The sequence below is a fragment of the Peromyscus californicus genome, unplaced genomic scaffold (genome assembly GCF_007827085.1).
Source record: "Peromyscus californicus insignis strain IS unplaced genomic scaffold, ASM782708v3 Scaffold_1__1_contigs__length_55948999, whole genome shotgun sequence".
NCBI classification, from domain to species: Eukaryota; Metazoa; Chordata; class Mammalia; order Rodentia; family Cricetidae; genus Peromyscus; species Peromyscus californicus.
Window position 1 is genome coordinate 29712366 of NW_026294492.1, and position 26581 is coordinate 29738946.

At 39.7% G+C, this 26581-nt stretch overlaps 1 protein-coding gene and 1 pseudogene across 3 annotated transcripts in view; one reads left to right on the forward strand and one right to left on the reverse strand.

Annotated features, from left to right (window-relative positions):
• Positions 1–26581, reverse strand: part of Atl2 (atlastin GTPase 2) — a 49073-nt gene that overhangs the window by 16916 nt on the left and 5576 nt on the right. For all 3 annotated transcript variants that reach the window (XM_052746341.1, XM_052746344.1, XM_052746343.1), the window contains exons 2-4: positions 11433–11677; positions 929–1063; positions 581–685 (exon numbers count right to left, since the gene is read on the reverse strand). In XM_052746341.1, the coding sequence (XP_052602301.1) occupies positions 581–685; positions 929–1063; positions 11433–11677 (485 nt within the window). The remainder of the gene's footprint in view (positions 1–580; positions 686–928; positions 1064–11432; positions 11678–26581) is intronic.
• LOC128115548 (coiled-coil-helix-coiled-coil-helix domain-containing protein 2-like) lies at positions 1071–11079 on the forward strand (annotated as a pseudogene).

Here is a 26581-nt window from a genome sequence, read left to right on the forward strand (position 1 = left end):
TATGTACACCATATGCACGCCAGGCATCCATGGAGGCCAAGAGAGAACTTTTCCATCAAAAAGAGAACTGCACAAGCTCAGACCAGACAGAATCCCAGCAGAGAGGGGAGCAAGACAGCAAGTTCCACCTCTAGCTGAAGGGCTCCTGACATGGCAGCTCCTGGAAGAAGAGTCAGTTCTCGTTAAGGGTGTGGCCTCTGACAGGTTAGCCAAGCTGAGTGGATGGACACACACCCAAACTGGACAGGATGGTTTGTTGACTTTTTAAATGAAGACACAGTTGGTAGGGAAGTGGGGATGATCTGGGAAGAGCTGGGAGAAGGGAGTAAATATGATCACTGAATTCTCCAAGAGCTAATAAAAAACTGGTTCTATGATGATAAAAAATAAAGCAAAGGTGACTCACTTCACCCTTTATATTTAATTTTACACCATGAGCCAGAAAAGCGCACACAGAAATGTAAGTAACTAATAAGAAGCACAAGTCGCTCTAACTTCTAACCCATTTCCTTCCGTGAAAAGCACTTGCGGAGGTCGTGCGAAGGTGGTTAGAAGAGCTGGTGACGGCGCACGTCCTCACCTGGACAGAGCTAGTCATCGTGCTCAGAGCAAACACTGTCGCACAGTCCTTAATGGTTGACTGGCTATCAAAGGCACCCTGGGTATCCATTAGCAGCACAGCCACCTAGGAATGGGTAAGTTTAAAATACTTAGTAAAACGGTCACCAAAAATGCCTACAAAAATCAAACATTAAGTGATAAAGTTCAAAAGTAATTAAATCAAGAAAAGTATTTATATATCATACATTTTAACACCCTAGTCATTAAAGCACCTGACATTAATCGTTTTGTTGTTTTAAATTTTAATACCAGAAAATTGCTCATGAAAACATACAGGAGGAAATAGAAAGTATAAATGGAATTTTACTTTCGTTCCATTAGGTCTATCAATCACAAAGACTTCATTCCAGACTTGTATGCCTGTGGTTTCTCTTTCACAACCACCTCGCCATGTGAAGCCAGTCAATGGTTCATTGTTTCCACCAATCCAACTTTGAGAGTCCTGTTAAAATCAAGGATAAATGTAAAATAAACACACCCAAATTAGGAACTGTAAAACTTTTAAATCACCCATTCCACATTCTACAGAGGAGAAGCCTACATCCAAAGAGATAAACACCGCCGTCTAGCATCACGCCAACAGTCCAGTCCTGTGTGGAGCGCTGGTCTCCTCCAACCAGCCCTGTCAAACCATCTGAGCTTCCGCTCTTGACTTCTAGGTGAGTGGGAGTACACACACCCACTCTTACCCTTTGGGGAAGCTCTTCTATGTTTAAAGATTATAAAATATAGGAACCAGCTATTTTAATATCTTGTACAGAACTGTAAAACCAAGTTCCAGACAGCAGGACTGTCAAAACAGTAGCCCTCTCCTAGAATAGTATATACAAAACACTTCACACTGCTGGGACTGTCCTTTAAAAATAACCAAGACTTGTTTGGAACCTGACTCTAGCAATCTGGTTTAGGGGGAAAAAGCCTTTTTATGAAACAAACAGACATCTGGACCCAAATAAACTGTCCTCCCTATGAGATGTGCTAAATGGGCATCAACAACTTTCTTTTGTTTTATTTAAAATATTTTTCTCATACACTATATTCTAATCATGGTTTCTCTTCCCCAGTCTCCTCCTAGATCCTCTCCACCTCCCACCCATCCAACTCCATGCCTTCTTTCTCTCTTTAGAAAACAGGCACCAGGCGGTGGTGGCACACGCCTTTAATCCCAGCACTCGGGAGGCAGAGCCAGGTGGATCTCTGTGAGTTCGAGGCCAGCCTGGTCTACAGAGTGAGATCCAAGATGGGCACCAAAACTATACAGAGAAACCCTGTCTTGAAAAAACCAAAAAGAAAACAAGCAGGCAAATACAAACTTTAATTTTAAAAAAAAAGAAAATGAAAACTACAGGAAAACACCAGAAATGACATTTTGTGTGCAAGAAAAATATAATTGAGTCTTTATCTATTAGATGCCTAAATATCAGTGATAAAAGGATGTGTCTTCCCGGCAATTGCTTTAAAATAGTCCAGGAAACATACATACATACACACATACACACATACACATACACATACACACACACACACACACACACACACACACACACACACACACACACACACAAAAGGAAAAAGGTAAAACAAGACCACCAAATGTCTATAGGTACAATGGGGTTTATAATAGTATTCTCTTTATGTTGAGGTATGCTTGAGAATTTTTCTGTAATAAAATCTCTGGCTTAATGGTAGAACATCTGCCTAATAAGCCTAAGGTCCTGGGTTTGATCCTCATCACTGGTGTGTGTGTGGGGGAGGGGGGTGTGGGTATGTGGGTGTGGGTGTGTATGGGTGGGTGATGGGGGTGTGTGGGTAATATCTTTTAACTTAAGTCGCAGGGCTACAATGACTATAATCATATAGTATGGAGCCGGAGTATAGTCCAATGAGAGAGCACTTGCCTATAAACATAAGGCCTTGCCTAGGTTCAATGTCCACCACCCTAAATAAATATTATAAATACAAAGTTAGTATACCACAATGTAATATGCTGAGAATGGTAAATATGTGATATAAATGACTAACTCTGCCATATGTCAAGATGCCTACATTTTAAAGTCTACATATCCTTTATTTAAAGCATCTCAAAGAAAATTTTCTTTGTGTCAGAAATCTTTCTTTTTTTCTGAGACAGACTTTCTCCGTGTAGCCTTGGCTGTCCTGGAACTAGTTCTGTACACTAGGCTGGCCTCGAACGCAGAGATTCTCCTGCTTCTGCCTCTCAAGTACTGCAATTTAAGGTGTGTGCCGCCGCCACCCAGTTCTTAAGTATTTCTAATAAACTTGAATCTCTAATCCAAAACAGATTACAAAATGCAAATTAGGGGTGGAGATATATTTAAGACAAGATCAACGGGGGATGTAATTTATGAAAGTACATACAAGGTAGACAAATAAAACACAGCAACACCTAAACATCATATACTGAGAAAACACAGCCTTGAACCTGAATCAGTCCTCCTATTCCACAAAACTCCATTCCCAATAAGCTACCAATGTTATGCATTATAAATTCTCTTGCATTCATTTATTGTCCTCACTTTGCAACACTTTAACTTAGGTCCTCATTTCTGCTGGTTTCAAGAACACTATACCATACAACTCCATTCACGGTATTTCCTGGACTTGTGTTTGTTTCACAAACCACCCTTCACGGGGGTTAGAAAATCAATGATACCCTAGACGAGCATTGGTCTGGCCCCACTCTACAGTTCAGATATTTCAAATTGGACCCTTTGTATCACTTTTTCCGTCCCTTATTTCCACAAGAAATGTCTCTATCTTCTGAAAAGCTTCCTATGGCTTCCATACTACCTGTAAGGCCACCTGGAGATCCGCTGCCTAACAACCCATCTTTCACTTTTCCAGTCTCTGCTCCCAATATTCCACAGATCCCAACACAAACAATACACACACCTTCCTGTCTCTAACACAGCAAAACGATCAGATAACCCCTACATATATATTGTTTAGCTCATCTATACCTTCTCCTGCCTAGACTCAAAACATGTTTTGGCACTGCGGAGGAATGAAATGTCAAATGTAAGAAACTATTGTTCATTCCCCTACAATGTCAAAGTAAGTATCTGACATGGGACAGATTCTTTTTTCCAACATCGAACCTACAAAGATAAGTTCAAAGACTCTGATCTCAGAGAATCTGTTTTTATTCAATGTGCTATCTAGTTTCTCTGTCTCCTAGATGAGAATGTGAAGTTCATGAAAACTCAAGTTCTGCTTCATTCTGCCTGGCTTATAAGGAATCACTAACAACATTAAAAGGATAAAGATTTTTACTTATAAAATTCAATATGCTTTCTTTGGAATATAGGTATCAAGTATAAAAGGAATGTGATTGTTTTATTCCTAGAAATACGGACAAAGACAGTTAAAAAACACATCTTAAAAGCTGACAAAAATCACAGACTTATAACATGCTTGTAAACCCCCATCTTCAAAGACACTAAAGTGAATTAAGTGCCTCACAGAAATTTATCACCATGTATAATCTCTTCTTAGTTCAGTCTGGTAAATACTTTTAAAATGCTAAATTAATTATCTAGTAAAAAAGATAAAGAAAAGTAAATCAAGAATCCTAGATAACCAAATTCTCAAACACATAAAATCTATTATTTCTCTAACATACTGAACACTGAAGGCTTTCAAAAAAATAGTTATAAATTCAGTCAACAAATATTTACTGACCTTTTACCAAATTCTGAACAGTGTTATAAATCTAGAGTGCTCCAAATGAACAAAAACATTCTTGCCTTCGAAGACATTCTAGTGGGTTCTAGAAGCTGTCTTGTTTTTAACAGACCGTATTTCATTCCAAAACTTATTAAAAGCAAACCTAGGAACTCAAAAAGAACTAATCTGATACCATGTGCTACTGTAGAGACAAAACATCTCAAAACTCCTTTCATGATGGTGAGGCTGGAATCTAAGAGCTGTAACTCATCACACACTGCTCACTCTGCGGTGAAAGAGACAAAGGACGGGGAAGGGAGAGAGGGAGAGAGGAGGGAGGGAGGGAGAGAGGAGGGAGGGAGGGAGGGAGAGAGGAGGGAGGGAGGAGATGCTCCCTCACTACAAGGCATTTCCCACAGAAATAATCACAAGCAAAAATCTTAGTCTATGTGAAGCCCATGTTAGCAGACAGAACATGTAGTGTACACACCACTTTATTCACCTACTGCAGTTTAGTATTTCCCAGTGACTATGTGAGAACATGAAGTCCTGGAAGCAATTATAAACATTTCCAACAGTTTGAAACTATTTGTTACCCATGCACCCAACTGTCTCGTGTCCAGGTCCTCTATTCTGGGGCTGGACAAATAGAAATTATGAATGACCCAGGTCACAAATTCAAGACACGAGACAATTCTGGTGACCTGATTACACTGTAAAGAGGAACTTAAGTCAGTCTGCTTTTAAAGGCTCATCATGAAGAGTACCCGTGACCATGAAGACACTCAACATTGTATGATTCCCTACTTCTAAGAGGTGCACAGGGTAGTCAAAAGCAGAAAGAAGAAGGCAGGGCTGCAGAGATGGCTCAGAGGTTAAGAGCACTGGCTGCTCTTCCAGAGGCCCTGAGTTCAATTCCCAGCAACCACATGGTGGCTCACAACCATCTATAGTGGGATCTTCTGGCATGTAGGCGTACATGCAAGTAAAGCACTCATCTACATAAAATACACAAATAAATAAATCCTAAAAAAGGCAAGACCCTACAGGAGGGGGAAGTGGATTAGTACTTTAAAGTTTCTAAACTACAAACCAGAAAGAAGATGGCCACTACAAACAATGTGACTGAACTTCGTGCCACTTGAAAGTGGTTAACACAATCAATTTTATTCTATGGCTATCGCTTTAAAAAAGAAAGTGTCCCAGTGGGCGTTTCGCAGTCAGTCCTTTTCTGACTCCGAGAGTGTGAGCACCTAGGATGCCATGTGGAAGCCGAAGCCGCTCCTCCCGGGTGGCCCCTCAGATGAGGGCTGCTCCCAGACAAGCACCTGCAGCTCATCCTCCAGCAGCAGCTGCACCACCTGCACCCAGCAGCCAGGCCTGATGGCCCAGATGGCCACCACTGCAGCTGCTGTGGCTGTGGGCTCTGCAGTGGGCACACCCTGGGTCATGCCATCACCGGGGCCTTCAGTGGAGCTGGTGATGCTGAGCCCGCAAGGCCTGACATCACTGACCAGGAGCCCCAGGGCCCCCAGCTGGTGAACCAGCAGTCTCTCGGGCCTTGCTCTCTTGAGATCAAACAGTTTCTGGAGTGTGCCCAGAACCAGAGTGACGTCAAGCTCTGCGAGGGCTTCAACAAGGTGTTGGCGGCAGCGCAGAATCGCAAATGGTTTGATCTAACCAAGAAGTTGAAACTGAAGAAACTGAAATGGGCTCGAAATGGGTTCAACGTAACTGACAGCGCAAGTGTGGACCCTGACTAAACCTCCTTTCTAACAGCTCCACTGCTTGAGAACAGCTACTAAAGAGTTCTAATTGTGCCAGGCGGCGGTGGCGCACAGGGAGGCAGAGGCAGGCGGATCTCTGTGAGTTCGAGGCCAGCCTGGTCTACAGAGTGAGATCCAGGACAGGCACAAAGCTACACAGAGAAACCCTGTCTCGAAAAACAAAACAAAACAAAACAAAAAAAATTGTGTAGATATTCACTGAGGCTTGTAGTGTTGACACTGGGCAAGTGATGGCCTCCTTGAACCAACTGTGTTGGGTTTTTTTTGTGAGTTAATGAAAATAAAGTTGTTTTCTTCTGGGAAAAAAAAAAAAGAAAAAGGAAAAAAAAGAAAAGTGTCCCAAGGGCTGCTTGTGGTGATATTTTCTTTGTGCACCCCAATAAAGTTTATCTGAGGATCAGAGGAAAAAGCCAGTCACTATGGTAAACATAGAGGTCAGGCAATGGTAGCACATGTCTTTAATTCTATCACTTGGAAGGCACTCTGGATCTCTGTGAGTTCAAGGCCACACTGGGAACAAAGCCAGGTGTGGTGGTACATGCCTTTAATCCCAACACTAACCATAAAGGTCTGGAGGTCTGTACAGACAGACAGGAAGTGATGTAGCTGGGCGGAGAGAGAGATGGCAGAACAGAAGGCATATAGGTGTGGGTATACAGGAAGTAGGTCTCTTTGGAAACTGAGATGTTGGTGAAATGAAGTTGTCTGTGGCTTGTCCTATTTCCCTGATCTCTCGATTTTTCACCCCAATATCTGGTTTCGGGTTCCCAGCAGGAGCAGAACTAGACTGACTTAAGAAGCCTAGAGGTGGGGTTGGGGATTTAGCTCAGTGGTAGAGCACTTGCCTAGCAAGCGCAAGGCCCTGGGTTCGGTCCTCAGCTCCAAAAAAAAAGAAGCCTAGAGGTAGACCTCATACTTGTAGGCTTTGCTCACAGAACTCCCAAGTTCTCAAGGTACAGTTGGAAGAAAACAGACATTTTTAAATTCACAAATTGTTTTCAATTACATACATCCAGAACAGTCCTTGTGACAGAGACCTGCCCTTCTGGGCAAACTAACCTACCAGAGATGTATGTGTATGTGGAACTGGGAAGGCACATTAGGCAACTTCAGCCCCCTCTACCCTCCTGTCTAGGGTAAGCAGTGGAGGTGGAAATAAGAAGTGAAGGACCCCCCATTGTAATCCCAGCACTTGGGAGACTGGAGTAGAAGAATCAATGAACATTCAAGGCTAGTCTGGGGTATATAGCAAGATCATATCTCAAAAAGTTAAAAACAAGAAAAATGAAAAAAAAATTAATGAAGATCATAGCCAGTCACCATCCTCAACATTTCAAAAGGTACAAAAAAGGCCTTGAACAAAAGCCTACATCCCCCCTTCATGATAAGAGTCTCAAAGAACCTAAAATAGAAAAACTCCAGTACAGTAAAGCCAACATAAAACAAACCTGTAGCCAATATTACACTAAATAAATTAGGAAAAACTCAGAGCATTTCTTCTAAAATCAAAACTAGATAAGTATGTCCCCTACCTCCATTCTCATTCAATCCAGCCCTGCCCAGTGAACTAAATCAGTAAGACAAAGGGGCACAGACGAAAAGGAACAAGTCAAGTCATCCCATTTGTAGACAATATGCTCTTATACAGGAAAGACCCTGAAGACTACCAGAAAACTCTCAGCACTGATGAATGCTGTGGGGATATATTGTGTACCCTAATAAACCTGCCTGAGGATCAGAGGACAGAGCCAGCCACTAGATTAGACATAGAGGTCAGGCAGTGGTGGCACACACCCTTAATCCCAGCACTTGAGATCTCAGGCCTTTGCTTGGGAAGCACACACGTCTTTAATCCAGAAAGTAATACGGCAGGGCAGAGAAAGGTATATAAGGCTTAGGACACAGGAACTCACTCTCTTTAGACTGAGGATTTCGTAGAGGTCAGAACTAGTGGCTGGCTGTTCTGTTTCTCTGATCTTTCAGCTTTCACCCCAATATCTGGCCCTGGGGTTTTTATTAAAGACCATCTAAGATTCGAACAACAGAATACCTTCAGCAAAGTGGCCTGATGCAAAATCAACATAAGCAGTTTCTCACACAATGACAAATATGCTGAGAAGCTATCAGGAAGACAACAGCTTCGAAAAAATAAAATACTTAAGAATAAATCTAACCAAAGAAGTAAAACAGCTCTGCAATGAAAACTTTTAAACCCTGAAGAAAGAGAGTGAAGATGACCCTGGAGACAGGAGGATCTCGCTCAGAGATTAGCATAAGACAGCGAAATTCAATACGATCATCCTAAAACTTCTAAGGATGGGAAAGAATACCAGGGGCAGACAACCGGGATTGTGTGAAATTATAAACCTTCAGAACCACAGAGGAAATGGTAAAAAGAAAACACACTCTACACACAAAAAGTAGAGTTTTAGGGAAACCCAAGACAATGGAAGAGAGTCGAGAAAATTAAAGCACTTGGCCCCACAGCTAGAGAGCGTTACACAGAGGACGGCTTCTAGCTAGATTAACAAAAACTTCACACTAAAACCCTAAATCTCTGAAATTTCACGCCTGGCTTTCAGACATCCAGAATTAAAACACTACATGACACAGGTATTATAATTTCTTTATATTACCCAAAAAGGCAGTACGTACATTCTGAAGCTTAAAGGTGAAAAAGTATTTCAAATGCTACAGTGAAAGAATATTTTCCAGCAATTCATCATTTCCAATCAAAAGAGCCCCACTTAAACACTATACTAAGGACATTGAACAATGTTCTGTAAACTCCTCTATCTCATCCATTCCTAACTTCTGTAGCTTCAGCAACACGGAACAAAAAACATGCTAGCTGAAATCACTCACAGTAATTTAGGCCCTCTATATAAAAACATTTGGAAGGTTGGAAAATTAATTCCAGTTCCAAAATCAAAATCTCAGAAGGAAGGGAAGAAAATAGCCCAGAGGGCACTTAACAGCAGCATCTAATCTCCTTCGTGTGTATTTGGGGAAGAGAAAAGAGAAACTAACACTATGATAACCTACTTCATTTTCAAAGATGATTCATACAAGGAGCAGACTAAAAATTATTAGGTCAAAGCAAATCAAATATCCATCAACAGATTAATAAGCAAGTAAAATACATTTTAATCATGTTGTGAAACACCAAGAATGAGTTATATTGATGCACGCAAAAGTATTAGTGCATCTGACAGTTACAAAGTTACTAGAATAAGGCAATAGTTATCTACAGGATGATTTCATTCATTGGCGTTAAAAACCAGAAAGGAACAGATGGGAAAAGGTTCAGAACACTAGGTACTTTGGGATGGTGGTCATGAAGGTGTGTGTACAAACATGCATAAAGTTTCATCCAGCTGTACACTGTAGATTTACGTATCTTTCAGTTTGTAAACCAAACTTAACTTTTAAGGAAAAATGTATTTATCTGAGCTATCAGTAGAAACAGAAATTAAAATTCTACAAAACACAAGAGTATATATATACTTTCAAGGGGGAAAAACATCAACCATTTTACATTACCACCACCAATCTGTCTCTGGTTGCATGATTTAATTTCCTCTTCTATAACTCACTGCTCATTAAAGTGACTGTCACGTCTTCTTTACCTACATTTCATAGGAAAAGCATGACCCATCACTAAAATCAGTATGTTATCAACAAAATAAAAAATCAGATACTGTCGAATGCAATTTCTGATTAAAAAAATAAAGTGATTCTATCAGGCATTCTATGATATATGAAACTTTCCAACTGGCAGTTAAGAAAGCTATTTCAACTTAGAAGCCACTGAGTAGGTATGTATGTAACCTTACTCAGGCCATTCTGTGACTACAGAACCTCCGTTAGTCCTGTGATTTTGAACACATAAAAAGTAAGAGTTATCTCTCACTCTGGACAGTCACTGATTACCCAGAGAAGCAGCAATGTTGCCTGAGGTGAAACTTTGTATTATTTCTAGACAAGTAATCTAAGTGCCCTTCCCCTTCCAACACTCCACTTACTATCTCTGGCCTATTTAGAATCAAAGGTACTTGAAGTATACAGCTCATAGAGGTATACTATAAATGAAAAAAAAAGTTCATTTAAGGAATGGGGGAACCTCAAAATACAGAAGATCTTTATCGTCTGGAAATGAACAGATTTTTTTTTTAAAGTACTATGGCATTATTCATGTATTTCAGTATTTCAGAAATAAGCCTTAAGTGGAAAACTTTAAAATATCAGCTTTCTTAGTTGGCTAAACACATAAAATACTGTTCACTAATGTGAACTACATTCTTGATACTAAGGGACATTTAAGGATGCCTAGAGAGATTCCTATGAAAAGACTTTACTGCAATGCTTCCCGGAAAAACCAAGGAGAATGTTTACCTTCCTTCTTATCGAGACAGATGACTACGAAGGTAAGCAGCCAGACAACTGTTTGGATAGTTACATAACTCAGCTAAGAGTCATTTCCAGTGTCCTCATGTAGCTTCTGAATGTCAAAGATCCCATAAAGCAATTCCACCTTAGTGTCCTACTCCAAAATTTCCCAATACCTTCTTCTTGCTTCCTGTCAAATTCTAGCCATTAGAAACGCATTCTGATTAAAGTGACTCATTCCCCTCCACTTTTCTTCAGGGTTTAAGTCAAAGGCAGGGAAGGAAAAAATAAAAACTCTCACACCATCTAAAAGTGAGAATGTGTAGAGGAGGGAAATGCACCTATCAAAACATGCCTACTCAAAACATTATTAGTAGGGAAAAAAAAAAAAAAAGGCCTTTCCTAAGAGAGAGTAAACTAGCTAAAAACCCCAAACAACTCAAAAGCATTATTAAAAAGAGCAGAACCATGAAAGTAGGGAAGGGTACATCATGGCCTCAGAAGTATAGGAAGGCCTCTGATGAAAAGATCAGCCACAAATATGGCAACATTCAAGAAACAGCATAGCATACTCTTCAAAACAAAACACAAAAAGCTCCAGTATTCTAGTTTATTGGCTTACAGGAAGAGATGAGGCTCAGACAACGTGGAAGGCACTCTGAAGAACTGGATCTATCACTACAAGTAACTATGTGAGGAATGAATGCAGATGTATTTACAAAGGTCTCTCTCTCTCTCTCTGTACTTCATCCACTGTACGTGGACAAAAAGGAAAATGTGTAAAGAAATAGCAAAAGCAGACAATACCTCAGTGGTCTTTCAGGTATACTCAGATACTTGGGACATAGCTAGAAATTAAAAATATAATTTTGGCTTCTGTCTTTTTTTTTTTAAGTTGGTTGGCAATTTTCTGTACTAGTTGGGGTCAATTTAAAAGACGCTATTCACCTTGTTATACATATATCTAAGCATAAAGTCCAGGAGAAATGATTTCCCTTTCCGAAAAGCTCCTGCCACAGACACCACGACTATGTTAAGATCCCGTATGTGCTCCTGTAGCAGGATCTGCTCCAAGGCCTCTTCATCAAGCTCAAAGTTATGGTCATCTTCATGAGCAAGAACAATCTGCACGGGGCATGGTTTCTTCATAACCTCATCTGAATTTCCTAGGTCATCATCTTCAAAATCCTCACCTAGAATTTAAAAAGAGAGACAGGTTACTTTAACCCCTACATTACCAACTTTTCCTTAAGGACCTCACCTAAAGCAAACTTGGAAATACTCTCTCTGAAGAACATTTGAGAATAGTTATAAAAAAGGATTTTTCAATCCTTCTAGAACAGGGCAAACACTATCAGTCAGATTTCCCATTTTATACAGAGAGAGATGGAGAAGGCCCTAGGCTAGATCCTCTAGCTCAGTTAAAGCCACCGACCCGCTAACTGTGAGCAACAGCTGCTCCCCAGCACTGCGGGACTCTGCAAACGCTTTCATACTTTAGGAACGCTGCAGCTAGGCAGACCCTTCACAGTCCAGCTCTCCCCGTAGTCATCACCGAAAACGACTCCACAGCACAAAGATAAAGCAGAGAGCCTGTGGATTTTCATTCTGGAATTGGAAAAGTCAAGTCAGGGCTCTAGGGAGTGTCCAAACACGACCCAATAAAGCTAACAAGTCCCAAATTTTCCAAGTAAGACTCACATAAGCTCCCTTGCCAAAAAAAAGTACACAGGACTGCTTTAGTGGAGAAAGATAGTCACTGGGAGGTCAGGCAGGTGCCATTGTCCACTGGGGCTTTTTCTCAAACACCACAGCCACAACGTCTATAAACAACCAGCCCATTCCTTTGGTCACTACCACAAACCATGATAAGGTAACTTTTGCACAAAGAGCTTTATTGAATAAGGATGGAAAAATTAACTACAGAAAATGTAAATGGAAGACAACTGCTCAAAGTTTAGTTTTCTGTTCTTTAAAAAACTGAAAGTATCTTAGTAACTTTTGATATGTACCTTGCTCAGTTTCTCTACTAACCTCTTGATCCCATGTAGCAATTAGGTTAACAGTGGAGACCTTATTACATCAAAAATTGTAAGTCACACTCCCTTGAGCCTGTCCACTAAGTGTCAATTTCCACTCTAAGGAGACCTCTGATATCTACTGTGTTCTTTCTTCTCGAGAGAAGGGCCCGTCCACTTAGAAGAACATTATTAGTCACAAGGAAACAACACATTGTCCACATAAACACCATCCACAGATCGGCACTTCTATCTACATTAAGGACTTTTTACAGGAGGAAACATTCAGCTTATCTGATTTGCCTCCCAGCCAGCCATATCAAAAAGCACTTTTAACACTGTACAGCCAAATCAACATTATTTCAAAATGTGCTTTGAGTGGTGATAATGCACTACAGAGTACAAGCGAGTCCAAAGAATTTTTGGAAGTAATAGTAATCAACATTTAATTAAAGAGGACATTATCATTTCCTTTTTCAATAACATTTGGCTGCGGCTCATTAGGATATTTGAATTCACAAAAGTTAGCATTGTAGGACAGATACAGACATTTAAAAATCCCATGTTAACAAATCAATAGGAAAGACGAGATAAGTGATGAAACAGTATGCAAAGTGTGTGATTAAGTTTCCAAGCTTAATCAGAGGTTAACACCAGCAGGAGAAAGGGAAATTCCCGTATCAAAGTGAGAGCTTCCCTGTGCCTATCCTCATCTGTAAATGGCAATCACATGTCGACCTCATAAGGTTGTCTGTCATCAGTATTAAATGAGTTTAAGTAGTGTGGTACACAGTAAGACTATGGGTGTTGCTACTAAGGTCAAAGTAGTTTAAAATATTCCCACAGGAACTTTTACTTTGAAATGCCAAACACTACTGGGACTTTCACTGGACCAGTGGCTATCTATAGACTAACATCACCACATACTTGTAACTAAGACACAAATCTGGGGCCACCCTTAACATATGGCCTTTGCCTTTGCCTTTAATCATACCTGTTCCTCTCACTACCTTTTATCTCCTTTATATCATATTGGTGCTCATTAACACACTTGCTCCCCTCCCCAAAACTACCCAAGCTCCACGAGACAACTAAATACATCTCTAATCAGCTCAGTACTCCCACTGAAATCTGTCCTACAACTGTCCTCACAGCCCATCTCTCTGCCTGTCATTTGGGGAACTCGCCCTCTGTAAACCAAGCCAGTCTTCCTTCAGTCTTCACATTGGTAAGGTCTTCCTAGACTCATGATACTCTTCTGCAGGAGTGTCTATCAGACACTTCCCCCATGTTAACCCCTAATCAATTCAGAGTCCCTAAGTTTCAGCTTAAAGGTCATTTTCCAAGAAGAAAAAATCACCTAAGACCCCTTATCAAGTTTAATGTTCCTATACTCTGTAAATTTTAATTTATCATTTGAATATTTATGTAAGTATCCCCTCCTAAACAGCTTAAATACTGATAAAACTCTCACTGCACTTTAATCAAAGAATACATAAAACGATAAAAAAGAAAATTCTTAGTTTCCTTGCCATGGCCGTCAAGAGTCCTGAGATCAAGCCTCTGCCTCCCCTCTCATCCATCCTGTAACAATCCTGTCCATCCCCAAAGGCCCAGGCCATCTGGCCTTCCTGGTGTCCCTTCAGCAAACAGACCTGTTTCCCACCTTAGAATCTTTTCCTGTACAGAAGTTCCCTCTGTACAGAATGTTCTGGCCTTAGAAAGGTACACAGCCTCACATCTCCTCCTAAGCGTCAGTTCAACAGCTACCTCCTTAGTGTGGTCTTTCTGGACCCCTCACTCATTCCAAATTACAGACTCCTTCCTAGTCCCTTTGAAATAGGCTTTCCCCACATAGTTCTTTTCAGCAGCTAAAATAACATTTTCATGTGTAGCTCCCTCCAGGGAGTGTGTGCATCACCAATCACCCTGTTGACTAGCTGTCTCCAACACCTACAGAGTATTTAACACCAGATGCGAGGCCAGCGAGGTAGCTCAGTGAGTAAAAGCACTTGATGCACAAGCCTGACAACCTGAGTTCAATCCCAGGACCCCACAGACGCAAGTGCAAGCCAACTTCCCTCAAGTTCTTCAGACCTCCACATGCAAGCAAAGGTAATTGTGTGAGCTCAGGTTCTCGTTCTCTCTCTTCTCTTCTCTCTCTCTCTCTCTCTCTCTCTCTCTCTCTCTCTCTCTCTCTCTCTCTCTCTCGCGCACACACACACACACACACACACACACACACACACACACACACACCCTCACTGTTTTCTAAATGCCCGGTGTTTAATATTTAATAAATTTTATACTTAGTAAAACTTAAATACATTACTATTACTAGGCATCTTATACGTACCCTTACGTATTTCATAAATAAATGAAAACCAGCCTGGAGGAAAGCACACTTACTCCAAAATTACAATAAAAATTATTATAGTTCTACCAGCAAAAAGCTTTCTATTGTTAACCTGTACAAGTATTTTAGTAAAATTTATAAACTTTCTTTTATTCATTTGTTTTTATTAGTATTTGCTGGAAATACTTTGTGTGCATTTAGTCCAACTTTAAGGGAGAAACAAATCATACTGAGTAGCGGGTAAATTGCATCATCATCATCATCCCTTTTTCAATTCAGTATTACTCTAAGATTTTAAAATGGAAATTAAATCCTGTGTATAAAACAGATATTATCGTTCTTCTATGCCAAAATGCTGAGAGTAGGGGATATTTCAGTCCACCAGTATTCTCCATGATTGCTCAGTCCTGAGTCAGTTCTCTTCTTCAGCTCCTAAGTGGGACTTGCAAAGTCAAAGCTAAAAAATGTCTACAAATGGCCACCTGTTTCTTAATCTCTCTCCACAGCGGAACACTAAATGCACCTACTAGTCTATTCACCACAAGACCTACAAAGAGACCTGTCCCGGCCAGAGAGGACATTTCAGTCACTAAAGCATGAGAACCTGAGTTTTACTCCAGAACCTCTGCTAAAAAGCAGGGAGTAGAGAGTGGTTGCTTATGGCAACCACAGCTCTGAGGAGGTGGAGCTGGCAGGTCCCTGAGGTCTACTAACAGCCAACCATGCTGAATGGGCAAGCCCCAGGCCAGTGAGAATCCTCTCAAAAAGTAAGGTCGATGACACCTGCGACTGATTCCTGGCACAAGTGTGCACGTATATGTGTACACACACACACACACACACACACACACACACACACACACACACACACACACACACCACCTGTCTTATTTAAATTAAAAAAAAACCATAGTTGCCAGAGATTCAGAGCAAGAGCAAGGAAAGGAACAGGCAGAGCAGAGGAATGTTTTAGGGCAGTGAAATGATAGAATTGTGAATACACTCATTACATATTTACAAATTAATTAACATTAAAAAAACAATATACAGCTCTAAGAGTGGGTTCTAGTGTGGCATATCCATTTTGGATAATAATACATCAAAGAAGGTTAATGTAATATAAATGAACTACTCTAACACAGGATGTTGGTAATGAGGAGGGAGCATTTAGAAACTGTATTTTTCTACTCAGTTTTGCTTAAACTTAAAATTGCTCTAAGAAATAAAATATACTTTAAAAGATATCTACCTTTTTACTTCTTTACATACTTTATCTTAAGTCTACCAAATACATATAGTCACCATGGAGTCCAATAGCAAAATGTATTAGTTCAGAGATGACCTCACTCTAGCACCAAACTGTAAGTTTAATTATACGGCAATAAAAATGCTTCCAATCTGTATTACAATAAAATGCTAATGCTAGCTATATTATACCAACCCAAACCTAAATTACAGAAAGAGCACAGAGTACTTTTTTCAGAGACAATGAAGTATCTTTTAGATCATTCAGATTTCAAACACAAACTTAAAACAGCATTTATAGGAAGTAAGGTTAACTCTGCTTAGTTCGTTTAAAACATTAGTTGTCTGACAAAGGCCAGTGCTTTAAAGACTGGTCCTTAGACCTTTACACTTACATTCCATGTTCAAATAAGGATACCAACTACGAATGTTTTTAAAGCCTTCAAGAGATTATACCACAGTATCCCTATTTCTAGGAACTTGTTATGAAGGAACAAACAAAGGTGTTAACAAATGTGTACAAGTTTGTTTTCCAGTGTTTTGTCTAGTAGTGAAAAATTAATACTGAGTATCTCAAAACTGAAAATGGCCAACTTTTAGCCATAACTGACATACTAGGCAGTTTAAAATACATATGAACTATTAAACATTAAAAAGTTTTTAAGATCTATTGTTATCTTTGTGTGTGTGTGTGTGTGTGTGTGTGTGTGTGTGTACTGTGCATTAGTAGTGTGTGGGTATGTGCATGTGAGTACAAGTGTCTTGCAGAGGTCAGAGGTGTTGCATCCCCTGGAGCTGAGTTACTGGTATTCTGGGAGGCATGAAGTAGGTGCTGGGAACTGAACTCAGATCCTCTGCAAGAACAGAGGATTAGCCCTTAACTGCTGAACTTCTCCCCAACCCCCAAGGATGATTTGTCAATCAGCATAAGACTAAGTGAAGAAAAAGCAGATACAGTAGTAGGGAGCAGCCCCAATTCTTCTTTTGCTTTGTTTGCTTTTGCTCTGATTTTTTTAATGATTATTTTTATTTTCTGTGCACTGGTGTTTGCCTGCATGTACGTCTGTATGAAGGTATTGGATCCCCTGGAGGCAGAGTTACAGACAGTTGTGAGCTGCCATGTGGGTGCTGGGAATTGAACCCAGGTCCTCTGGAAGAACAGCCAGTGCTCTCTCTTAACCGCTGAGCCATCTCCCCAGCCCCCTTTGCTCTGCTTTTTCAAATCTATGTAACTGGGCGCATAAGGAGTCACCACAAGTAAACAGTGTAGACAGGTACTCTACCACAAACAGCAATCCCTAACAAAGACACTCATAAAGTGAACACTATGCTCATTTCCAATCCCTTAGGTAGGAAGTTGGTAGTTTCCTAACTACAGTGTGAAGAAGTGAGCACAGGCAAATCTGAGTTCACAAACACTAGAGCACTAGGAATCTGTGAGGTGGAGCACTAGAGAAAGCAGCCAGCAACCAGAGCCTTTGGGCAAGAGCAACAAACCTCATCGGTGCAGGAACACGTCACTAGATAAGGCTCACCTGGGGCCTGCACCAGAAAGCAGGCTCTTTGGAGTTCCAGCTGAGACAGACTGGAAAGATCTTACACATCAAACCTCAGGCTGAAACACTAGTAAAGCCCCAATCAGTATTAAGGACCTTGTCCTCAAGTAAGATCCTATCCAAGACAAGTCCAAACAAAGCCCTAAAAACGAGGACTTGAAGTGATCTGTGAGAGGCAGTTTTGAAATATAGTACAGGGGCTGGAGAATCAGTTAGTTCAAATGCTTCTCACGAACTAGGAGCAGAGTTCAGATCCACTGCACCAATGTGAAAGAGGCCCAGAACATGGCGCACACCTGAAATCCTAGCCTGAGGAGCGGGAACCAGAAGGATTCCTGGAGCTTTCTGGCCAGCTGGTTCATGTGTTCACACATGCATGCCTACACATAACACATACAAAGGAAATTTAGTACAAACAATAAGGATCCTTCTCAGTTTTTTGAATATACAATCCCAAGGGTGAACCCTAACTTATCAATTCTGAATGGTCATAAAATATCAGAGAGGCTAATTTTAATTTATCACAACAAAAACTGAGTAAAAATCCAGACTCAATAATGCATAATATAATATGATCAGTGAGAGATCCTGTCTCAAAAAATAAGAAGAAGAAATTGAGGAAAAGCGCAACATCAACCTCTGGCCTCAAAACACATATGTGCATATTCATACACACCTATACACATACACACACAAAAGAAATTTAGTGTAAACACAAAATGCTTGCCACACAAGCATCAGGAAGTGAGTCTGGATCTCTGGCACTCACAGAAAACGCCAGGCACACAGCTGCAATCCCAGCAAGATTCCAGCCAGCCAGATGAACTGGTGAACTCCAGATTCAGTAAGAGACCCTATCTCAAAAATAAGGTAAACAGCAACTAAGAAAGACAACAACCACCACCGATCTCTGCGTGTTTGGACATGCTCTTGTAACATGTGTACACACACACACACACACACACACACACACACACACACACACGAATACACGAGCACACATAAACACACCAACAGAAATAACAGAAAAATCTAGAACTAAATAATATAATAGATAAAATATTCACTGAATAGACATAAGGAGACGGGAACCAGCAAAGAGTTTGAAAACATCAAGGTCACTCTCTAATCTGAGTAGTAAGAGTAAAAAGAATGAATCAGGAGACATGAAGTCTCAGAGAAGTATGGCACAACATCCAACATGTAGCCAAGAGTCCCAAAAGGAGAACAGAGCTAAAAATTAATTTTAAAAAGAAGAGTGACAGTGAATATCACTTCATTTGTTTACAGAGCCTTTCAAACTCAGTATTCAGTCTAAACACTATAACACCAAACTAAAACTCACTAACAGTTTTAAAATCCTGAAACTGTGCTTAGCCCAAATATATGCTGCTGCTTTCTTTGCACAAATTTTCTTCAAATTTTGAAATTTTTTTTTATTTTGTTATCTCAGTTTTTAAAAAAGACACATCATCAAATGTCAAACTGTTTAAAAGTAAACCAATTCTCACTCTGGAAATGTACAATGCTATTTTAAACTCTGAAAAACAAGAAATGAAAGCGCATAAGTTATCTATCTCCCAACCTGGGCCAATCACATCAGCAAAGCATAGCTGTGAAGAACAAGACGACCCAGCTGAAGGAGTGGATCTCCAGGTCAGTGCAACCACCAGTCATTTCTGCTCAAACTGACAAGCTGATTAATGATGCGGAAAACATGACAGGATGCCTACCAGCAAGTGGAAGAAAACCAAACACAGAACCAAAGCAACAGTCTTCCAGACATAGTTAATCTGCAATCTATAAACCGCTGAAATACTGGGAAGCAAGCTCTCAAAGGAGGAAGTTTAGTGCAGAGTATGAGAGACTGAGAGAAACAAACGATTAACAAGTGCCATTAAAGACATACTGCAGAGTTTCCCAGTGATGGTACCTAGAGGTTAAAAGGGAATAACTATTGGAGAGTATCATCAACAAAGTAAGAATTGCTTACGAAGTGAATGCATTATGCTAAGTAAGCTACAACACCAAGAAAAAAAGAATGAGTGGTTCCAGAGAAAATGCATCTGAATTACTACTAACTCTCACTAAAAGGAATTCATCAATAAAGTACTTGGGGGGGGGGGGGGAGCCTGGTCTACAAAGCAAGTTCTAGGATGGCCAGAGCTGTTACAGAGAAACCCTGTCTCGAAAAACAAACAAACAAAAAGGGAAATCAAACATTTAAAGGAAAATGTTTGTTCTCTGATATTTACTACAAAGTTTTAGACCATTAACAAGAAAAATAATAAATTAAAATAAGTAAAAAATAAGAAATAACCCAAAAATTTTGGAATAATGTAGTCCTCCGAAGTTGCTAAAATCGGCCAAGAAAGGGTATCTCCTAAGTTTATTTTATTCTATTCCTACAAGAGCTTTAAAAGAGGATGTATGACACCTCGATCAATTTAGCCAATCTACTTGAGAAAATTCCTTTAAGAAGCTGCATTAGTACTAAAAACATAATCATTCAATGCTTTGTTTTTAATGCCTGCTGCATATTTTTCCAATCTTTTATTTTCAAATTAAATGACATATAACACAGAACAAAATAGAATTCCTTAAAAAATCCCAAGTGAAAACAATACATTTAGAGGACTAACAGTCTGCCTTAAGCCTGTGAACTGTTAGTTGAGGGCTGAGAGATGGCTTGCAGCTCTGAACACTGGCTGCCCTTCCAGAGGAGCCAGGTCAGTCACAACCAGGTGGCTCCCAAACATCTGGAACTCCAGTTCCAGGTGATCTGACACCCTCTTCTGGCTTCCACAGACATCAGGCACAAAAGTGGTGCACGGGCACATTCAGACAAAACACCCATACACATAAAATAAAAGATTCTTTTAAAAAAGGAAAGAAAAATGAAATTCCCTAACAGTTGGCTGACTAAAAGAAGGTGCTCACAATCTGAAAGACTAAAAAGAATCAACTTTCGAATCAAATCCCTGAATGCCTTCAGAGAAAAACTAGGTACAGATGGCTTCACTGGTTAATTATGCCAAACATTTAACAAAAAGAGAAAACCAATTCTATACTCTTCTAGGAGGGAAGAAAAAGAAATTCTTTCCAGTACACTTTATGAAGCCAAAACTATTACTGATATCACAACCAGACAAAGACAATGATAGAAAACAAACATATAAATCAATATCCCTAAGTAGACAACAGAATCTAATACTCAGAATACATAGAACTTTTACTTAAATAAGAACTATTTTTAAATATACAAGACATTTCTATCACACAATTCAAAGAAGATACACAAATACTAAATTGGCACAGGAAAAGACACACAATGCTATTAGGTGTTAGCGAACTATAAATTAACACACCAGCAAAACACTACAGCAGAGCAGCTAGCTTTAGCAGACCAACAGCAACACCTTGTGTACAACTAAAGGCCCGCCGGCAATCAAACCCTAGGTAGCTAGAGAAGTGAGACCATGTGACAATCAAAGACTTAAACACAAATGTTCATGGCAGATTTATTCATAATATCCAAAATCTGGAAATAACCCAAATGTTTGTTCATATACTAGAAAGTAAATAAACTGTGTTAAATCCATAAAACAAACTGTTACTTGGCAATGGGAGAACTGGATCATATACATATATCCACACATATATGTATATAAATATACATAAAAACACAGGTAAGCCTAAACAGCATTTTGCATGCTAAGTGAAAGATGCCACACATACATTATTGTATTGTATGATTTCATTTTATAAAAGTCTTGAATTAAGCAAAACCACAATCACAGAAAGATTAGTACTTACCAGGAGCTGGGAATAAACATACTAACTACATAATAATATGATTCATAGATATGTCATTATATAATAGTTATATAATGATAATGAGAATTAAAGTACTGACTACAAAGTGACTTTAAAAAAAACTTCTAAAGTATTGTTCTGCATCATGATTTCAGGTTATAAATTATACATTTGTCAAAACTCCTCCAAATATACTACCAAATCAGGGGATTTTATGTATATTATCTCAGCAAGGCATATTTTTTAAAATCAGATTCTGTCTAATTTCTCTTAGTATTTTTGTTTCTTAATAGAATCAGCACTACCAATTTAAAAATCACTCTGCAGAACAAAAACATTCTAATCAGTATTGCCCACTTCTATGGCAACTTTAGAAAATGATACCAATCTGATTAAAACCTGGAGCTGGAGAAATGGCTCAGAGCTTACAAGCACCAACTGCTCTTGGAGAGGACCTGAGTTGACTAGGCACCCATGACAAGCAGCTCACAACCCCACCAGTAACAGGGTACAAGGCCTCCCAGCCTTCTCAAGCACCTGCACTCACATACACCTACCCACACACAGACCCAGAGACAGACACACAATAAATATTTTAAAACTGGAGCTGTCCATCAATTCTAACACTCCTCAATTTAAAATTATTTCCTAATGAACTAATTAGAGGATCCTGAAAACATAATTTTGAAGTTTCTGGTGGTGACAAAGAAATCTCTTGCCCACTTAAAAATTTTTTTAAAATAGTTATTTAATTCTATTAAATATTCTTATTTAATTACTTATTTCTTTAAGAATTCTTTGAGTCTTTTTTATTAGGAGAGGACATTTTCCTACTTCTAGGAGTGTCTTAAACATCAATGAACTATACATAAACTCCCTAGAAGATATGGCATACAGGTCATACATACATTGAAATACTAATGCATGAGCTTAAAAACTAGCCTCAACACTTAAATGCCAAGAACTTTATAGACTGTGTAGTCCAATTCACTTATTCTAAAGCTACATGACTAATGTTGTAGGCAGGAAACTAGACCATGACTTAGGTCTTCTACAGCAGTCATTCTCAAAGTTTATATATAATTATTTCTTTTTTTAAGATTTATTTTACATATACTGTGCTCTATCTGCACATACACCTGCATGCCAGAAGAGGGCATCAGATTCCATTGTAGATAGCTGTAAATCACCATGGAGGTGCTGGGAATTGAACTTAGGATCTCAGGAAGAGCAGCCAGTGCTCTTAACTGCTCAGCCATCTCTCCAGCTCCATTCTCTAAGTTTTAATACAAATTTAAAGATCTTGTTAAAAATGCATATTCTGACTCCTTAAATCTAAGGTGGAAGTTGAAAAATTGAGTTTGTAATTGATTTCCAGACAAATGCCAAAACTGATAATCCTAAAAACATACGGAGAACAAAGGTCACAATACTTTACTGGAGTTCAGTATATAAATGCCATGCATTTAATCTTATTTCAGCTAGTCTCTAATAATGTTCAAACAAAGTGTTCAAAGAAGGGGGACATCTTCAGGCTGTGCTATAAGCTCCATTCTTCCTGGAGACTGCAGATGCTCTTAGTCAACCAAAGGCACACTATCGAGTCTATGAGGAGCAGAAGAGACAAAACGAAAAGAGCCTCTACTTCAAAGGCAGACAGACAGAGTACTTTAAAATGGTAACTCAACAGCCGGGTCTGGAAAGCACTGCTCCAGAGTCATCAGTCACTTCTGAGCCTTTATGGAAGTGCTGGGACTTGCCTCCCAGACCAATGCAGTCTGGGACAGGACCACTGACAAAAACACAAACCTGAACTCCAACTAAATGTTTTATTGAAGGAGAAAAGCAGCTATGAGCCAACTGGGCACTGGAAAGCATTTTAACTCTATTTGCTAAAAAAAATAATAAAAAAAAATAAAAAATCCAGTAGGAATTTACAAAGCTAAATTTTTCTCTAGAAAACTAGGACTATAATGTAAACCAGGAGGGGTGGGGTGGGGGGTGTTGTCAAACCCCAGAAAAAGATTAACATGTCGATTGTCATATACTTTCCCCCCATTAGTACTGCTCGCTAGTCAAGAATACACTACTTTAAAGGCCTTAAAAATGCTTTGGAGAGTATATAATATAGTTTATATCCTTTTTCATTATACTTAAACCAGGAAACAAAGAGTTGTTTTTCCTATAAGATCCACATATTATCTTCCATTTGAAATCTACCCTGTTTCCATAGCAACCAGCACTGATGCCATACCATTTTTTTTGCTGTTCCCACTTAAAGAACACTATGGCATAAAATCCTTTTATGCATTTATGGAACTAGATGAGGAAAAATGTAAAACAGATTATGTGTGGATGAAAATTATTTTTTTTCCAAAGACTGCCAATGAAGTAGTGACCAGCTCTTTAAACAACAAGTATTAGATGCATTTGGGGTTTAAAAATAGACTTAAGCTCCTGGACCTGGCGACAGCACTACTTCAAATTATTTAAAATCAGGTTGTCATCCACCTCATCTATCATCTGCTGGAGCACGTGAAGGGGCCTGACCCACAGACCCAAAGTTACAGGATGTCCACAACACAGGGCAATAACAGGATAACCAAGAGGAGTTCTAGTGAAGGCCGGGGCATCCATGGGGTAGCAGAATCCAGAGGCCTTGAAGTAGACCAATGACTCTTTGCAAGGAATACTTGCAAGTAAAGACACAAGGACAAAGGGGTTTACTGCGGGACTCACTGTCCCATGTCACACTGCAGCTTCCAGGACCAGATGTTTACATTTTTCCTTTTCTTCTTTTATTTTTTTTCTCTCTTAAGTTTTGTTTTATTGGGGGGGGGGTTTACAGGGGCAGAGGGCAGATGTGAAGGGATGGGGAAATGAATGGGATCAAGATGCATGATGTGAAAGACATCTTGAATAAAAAGAAAGTTTAAAAAAAAATCAGGTTGTCAATGAAGATGTTCTAGAGATAAGGATATCTCTCTGTCCCCAGAGAGGGCAAGTGAAGGCTAACCTTAAAACCGAAGGCTAAGAATACAGAGCATTATCCCTAAGGACAGTCACGACAAAATTTGGAGCAGAGGACTGACAAGATCAAAGCTCTGCTGAGATAAACTGCAAGTGATCAGTGAGTAGGAACTGTAAAGGAGTCTAAAACCAGAGAGATCAGGCAGAAGGCAATCAGAAGAGCTTGGTCTATGGTGAGAAGCCCAACGCACGGGGACGGTAAGAATGGGCAAAGACACATACTAGAGCTCGGTCATCAATGCACTTCTCTGTCTAGACAATGAGTTAACACTAAAACTGTTCCATATGTTTATAAGGGGCACTGTGTTTTCTAACAGCCTTTATTAAGTGACAGTATACATCATTTCCACTTCCAAAACTACTACTTGTACAAAGTCTACAAGGTTTTTATAACACAAGTCAGGAAGAATTAAAAAAAAAAAAACAAAAAACAAAAAAAACCAGAAAAGGCTTCCTTGATTTAGACAATTAAGTTCCCTGTTTGGCCCAAAAAGTAACTTTGTGGTAGTTAAAGGATAACAAATCTGTGATAACCATTTAGCAAGAGAATCATACACTCATACACACACACGCACACGCACACACACGCACGCACACACATACACGCAGAGATAGGCAGAGAAAAAGAGACAGACAGACAGACAGACTTGGGCTTAAATTCAGAACAGAGTTATCATGACAAATCTCAAGACAAAGAAATTTAAGACACAGAATTTCATTTTGCTCGAGATCACATTCTCATTCTCTCTCTCTCTCTCTCTGTGTGTGTGTGTGTGTGTGTGTGTGTGTGTGTGTGTTGTGTATGTGTTGTGTGTGTGTGTGTGTGTGTCTGTCTGTCTGTCTCTGTCTCTCTCTCTCTCTCTCTCAGACTATTACAGCAGCAGATCAAAAACAGAACATATTCAAAAGTCAGTTTTGTCTCAATACAGGCAAAATGTCTAGTATGAAATTGGTTATTAAAAGAAAAGAATGCCCCCCCAAACAAGTAACTATCCTTCAAACTAGATAAAATTAACTAACCTGAAAAAAACAAAGGATTTAAAAAGTCAGCTTCCCTTTAGCGGGGTGTGGTGACACACCCACCTTTAATCCCAGCATACAATGGCAGAGGCAGGAGATCTCCAAGTTTTAGGCCAGCCTGGTCTACAGAGTGAGTTCAAGGACAGTCAATGGCTACACGAAGAAACCCTGTCTCAAAAAAACAAAACAAAACCAAAAAGTCAGTTTCCCACTCTATTCTCTCTTTTTGCTCCTTCTAAGACAATTTTAGGATCCAGGTCAGGATTCTCCGTGGTGAGTAAATACCCTGCTCAAAAACAAGGGAGAAAGAGGAGCGCTCCAGTGTTCCTGAGCCACTTTTTGGCTCCTAAGTTTCTCCAAAAACTATTCAGTCATTTGAGGGCAATTCTTTGTCCCACTTAATTCCAGAAAAATAACCCACATTCCTTTGTTATTAAACATGTTCAACACCATTGGATTTTCCAGTAGCCTCCAGTTGCTTTTAAATAATTTTAAGCCTCTTTTAGATTGAAATTTCTTAGAAATAAAGAATTTCAAGAACGCTATCAATTTTCTAAAGTACTTAAATTATTTTGTAAAAGGATTAACCAAAACACTGCCTTATCAAGGTGTAAGTCTAATACTTCGCTATCTAAGACCCACCCATCTTCAGAGCCTAATAAACCCACATTAGGACTGGGGAGAGACTTCGACTAAGGGTGCTGGCCACCAAGCCTGAAGACCTGGAGTTCGATCCTGAGACCCCACATGGTAGGAGAGAAGAAGCAACCCTCTGCACAGCCAGTAAGCATGTGTGCACATGTACAGTGCTACTTACTCTGTCACCGTGACACAAGCTAGAGTCATCTGGGAAGAGGGGACTTCAATTGAGAAAATGTCTCCACCATATAGCCTATAGGCATGTCTGTGTGGCATTTTCTTGATTAATGACTGATGTGGGAAGGCCCAGCCCGCTGAAGGTGGTGCCATACCTAAACAGTGGTCCTGGGTGGTTTAAAAACCAGGCTGAGCAGGCCATGGAGAACAAGGCAGTAGACAGAGTTCCTCTATGGCCTC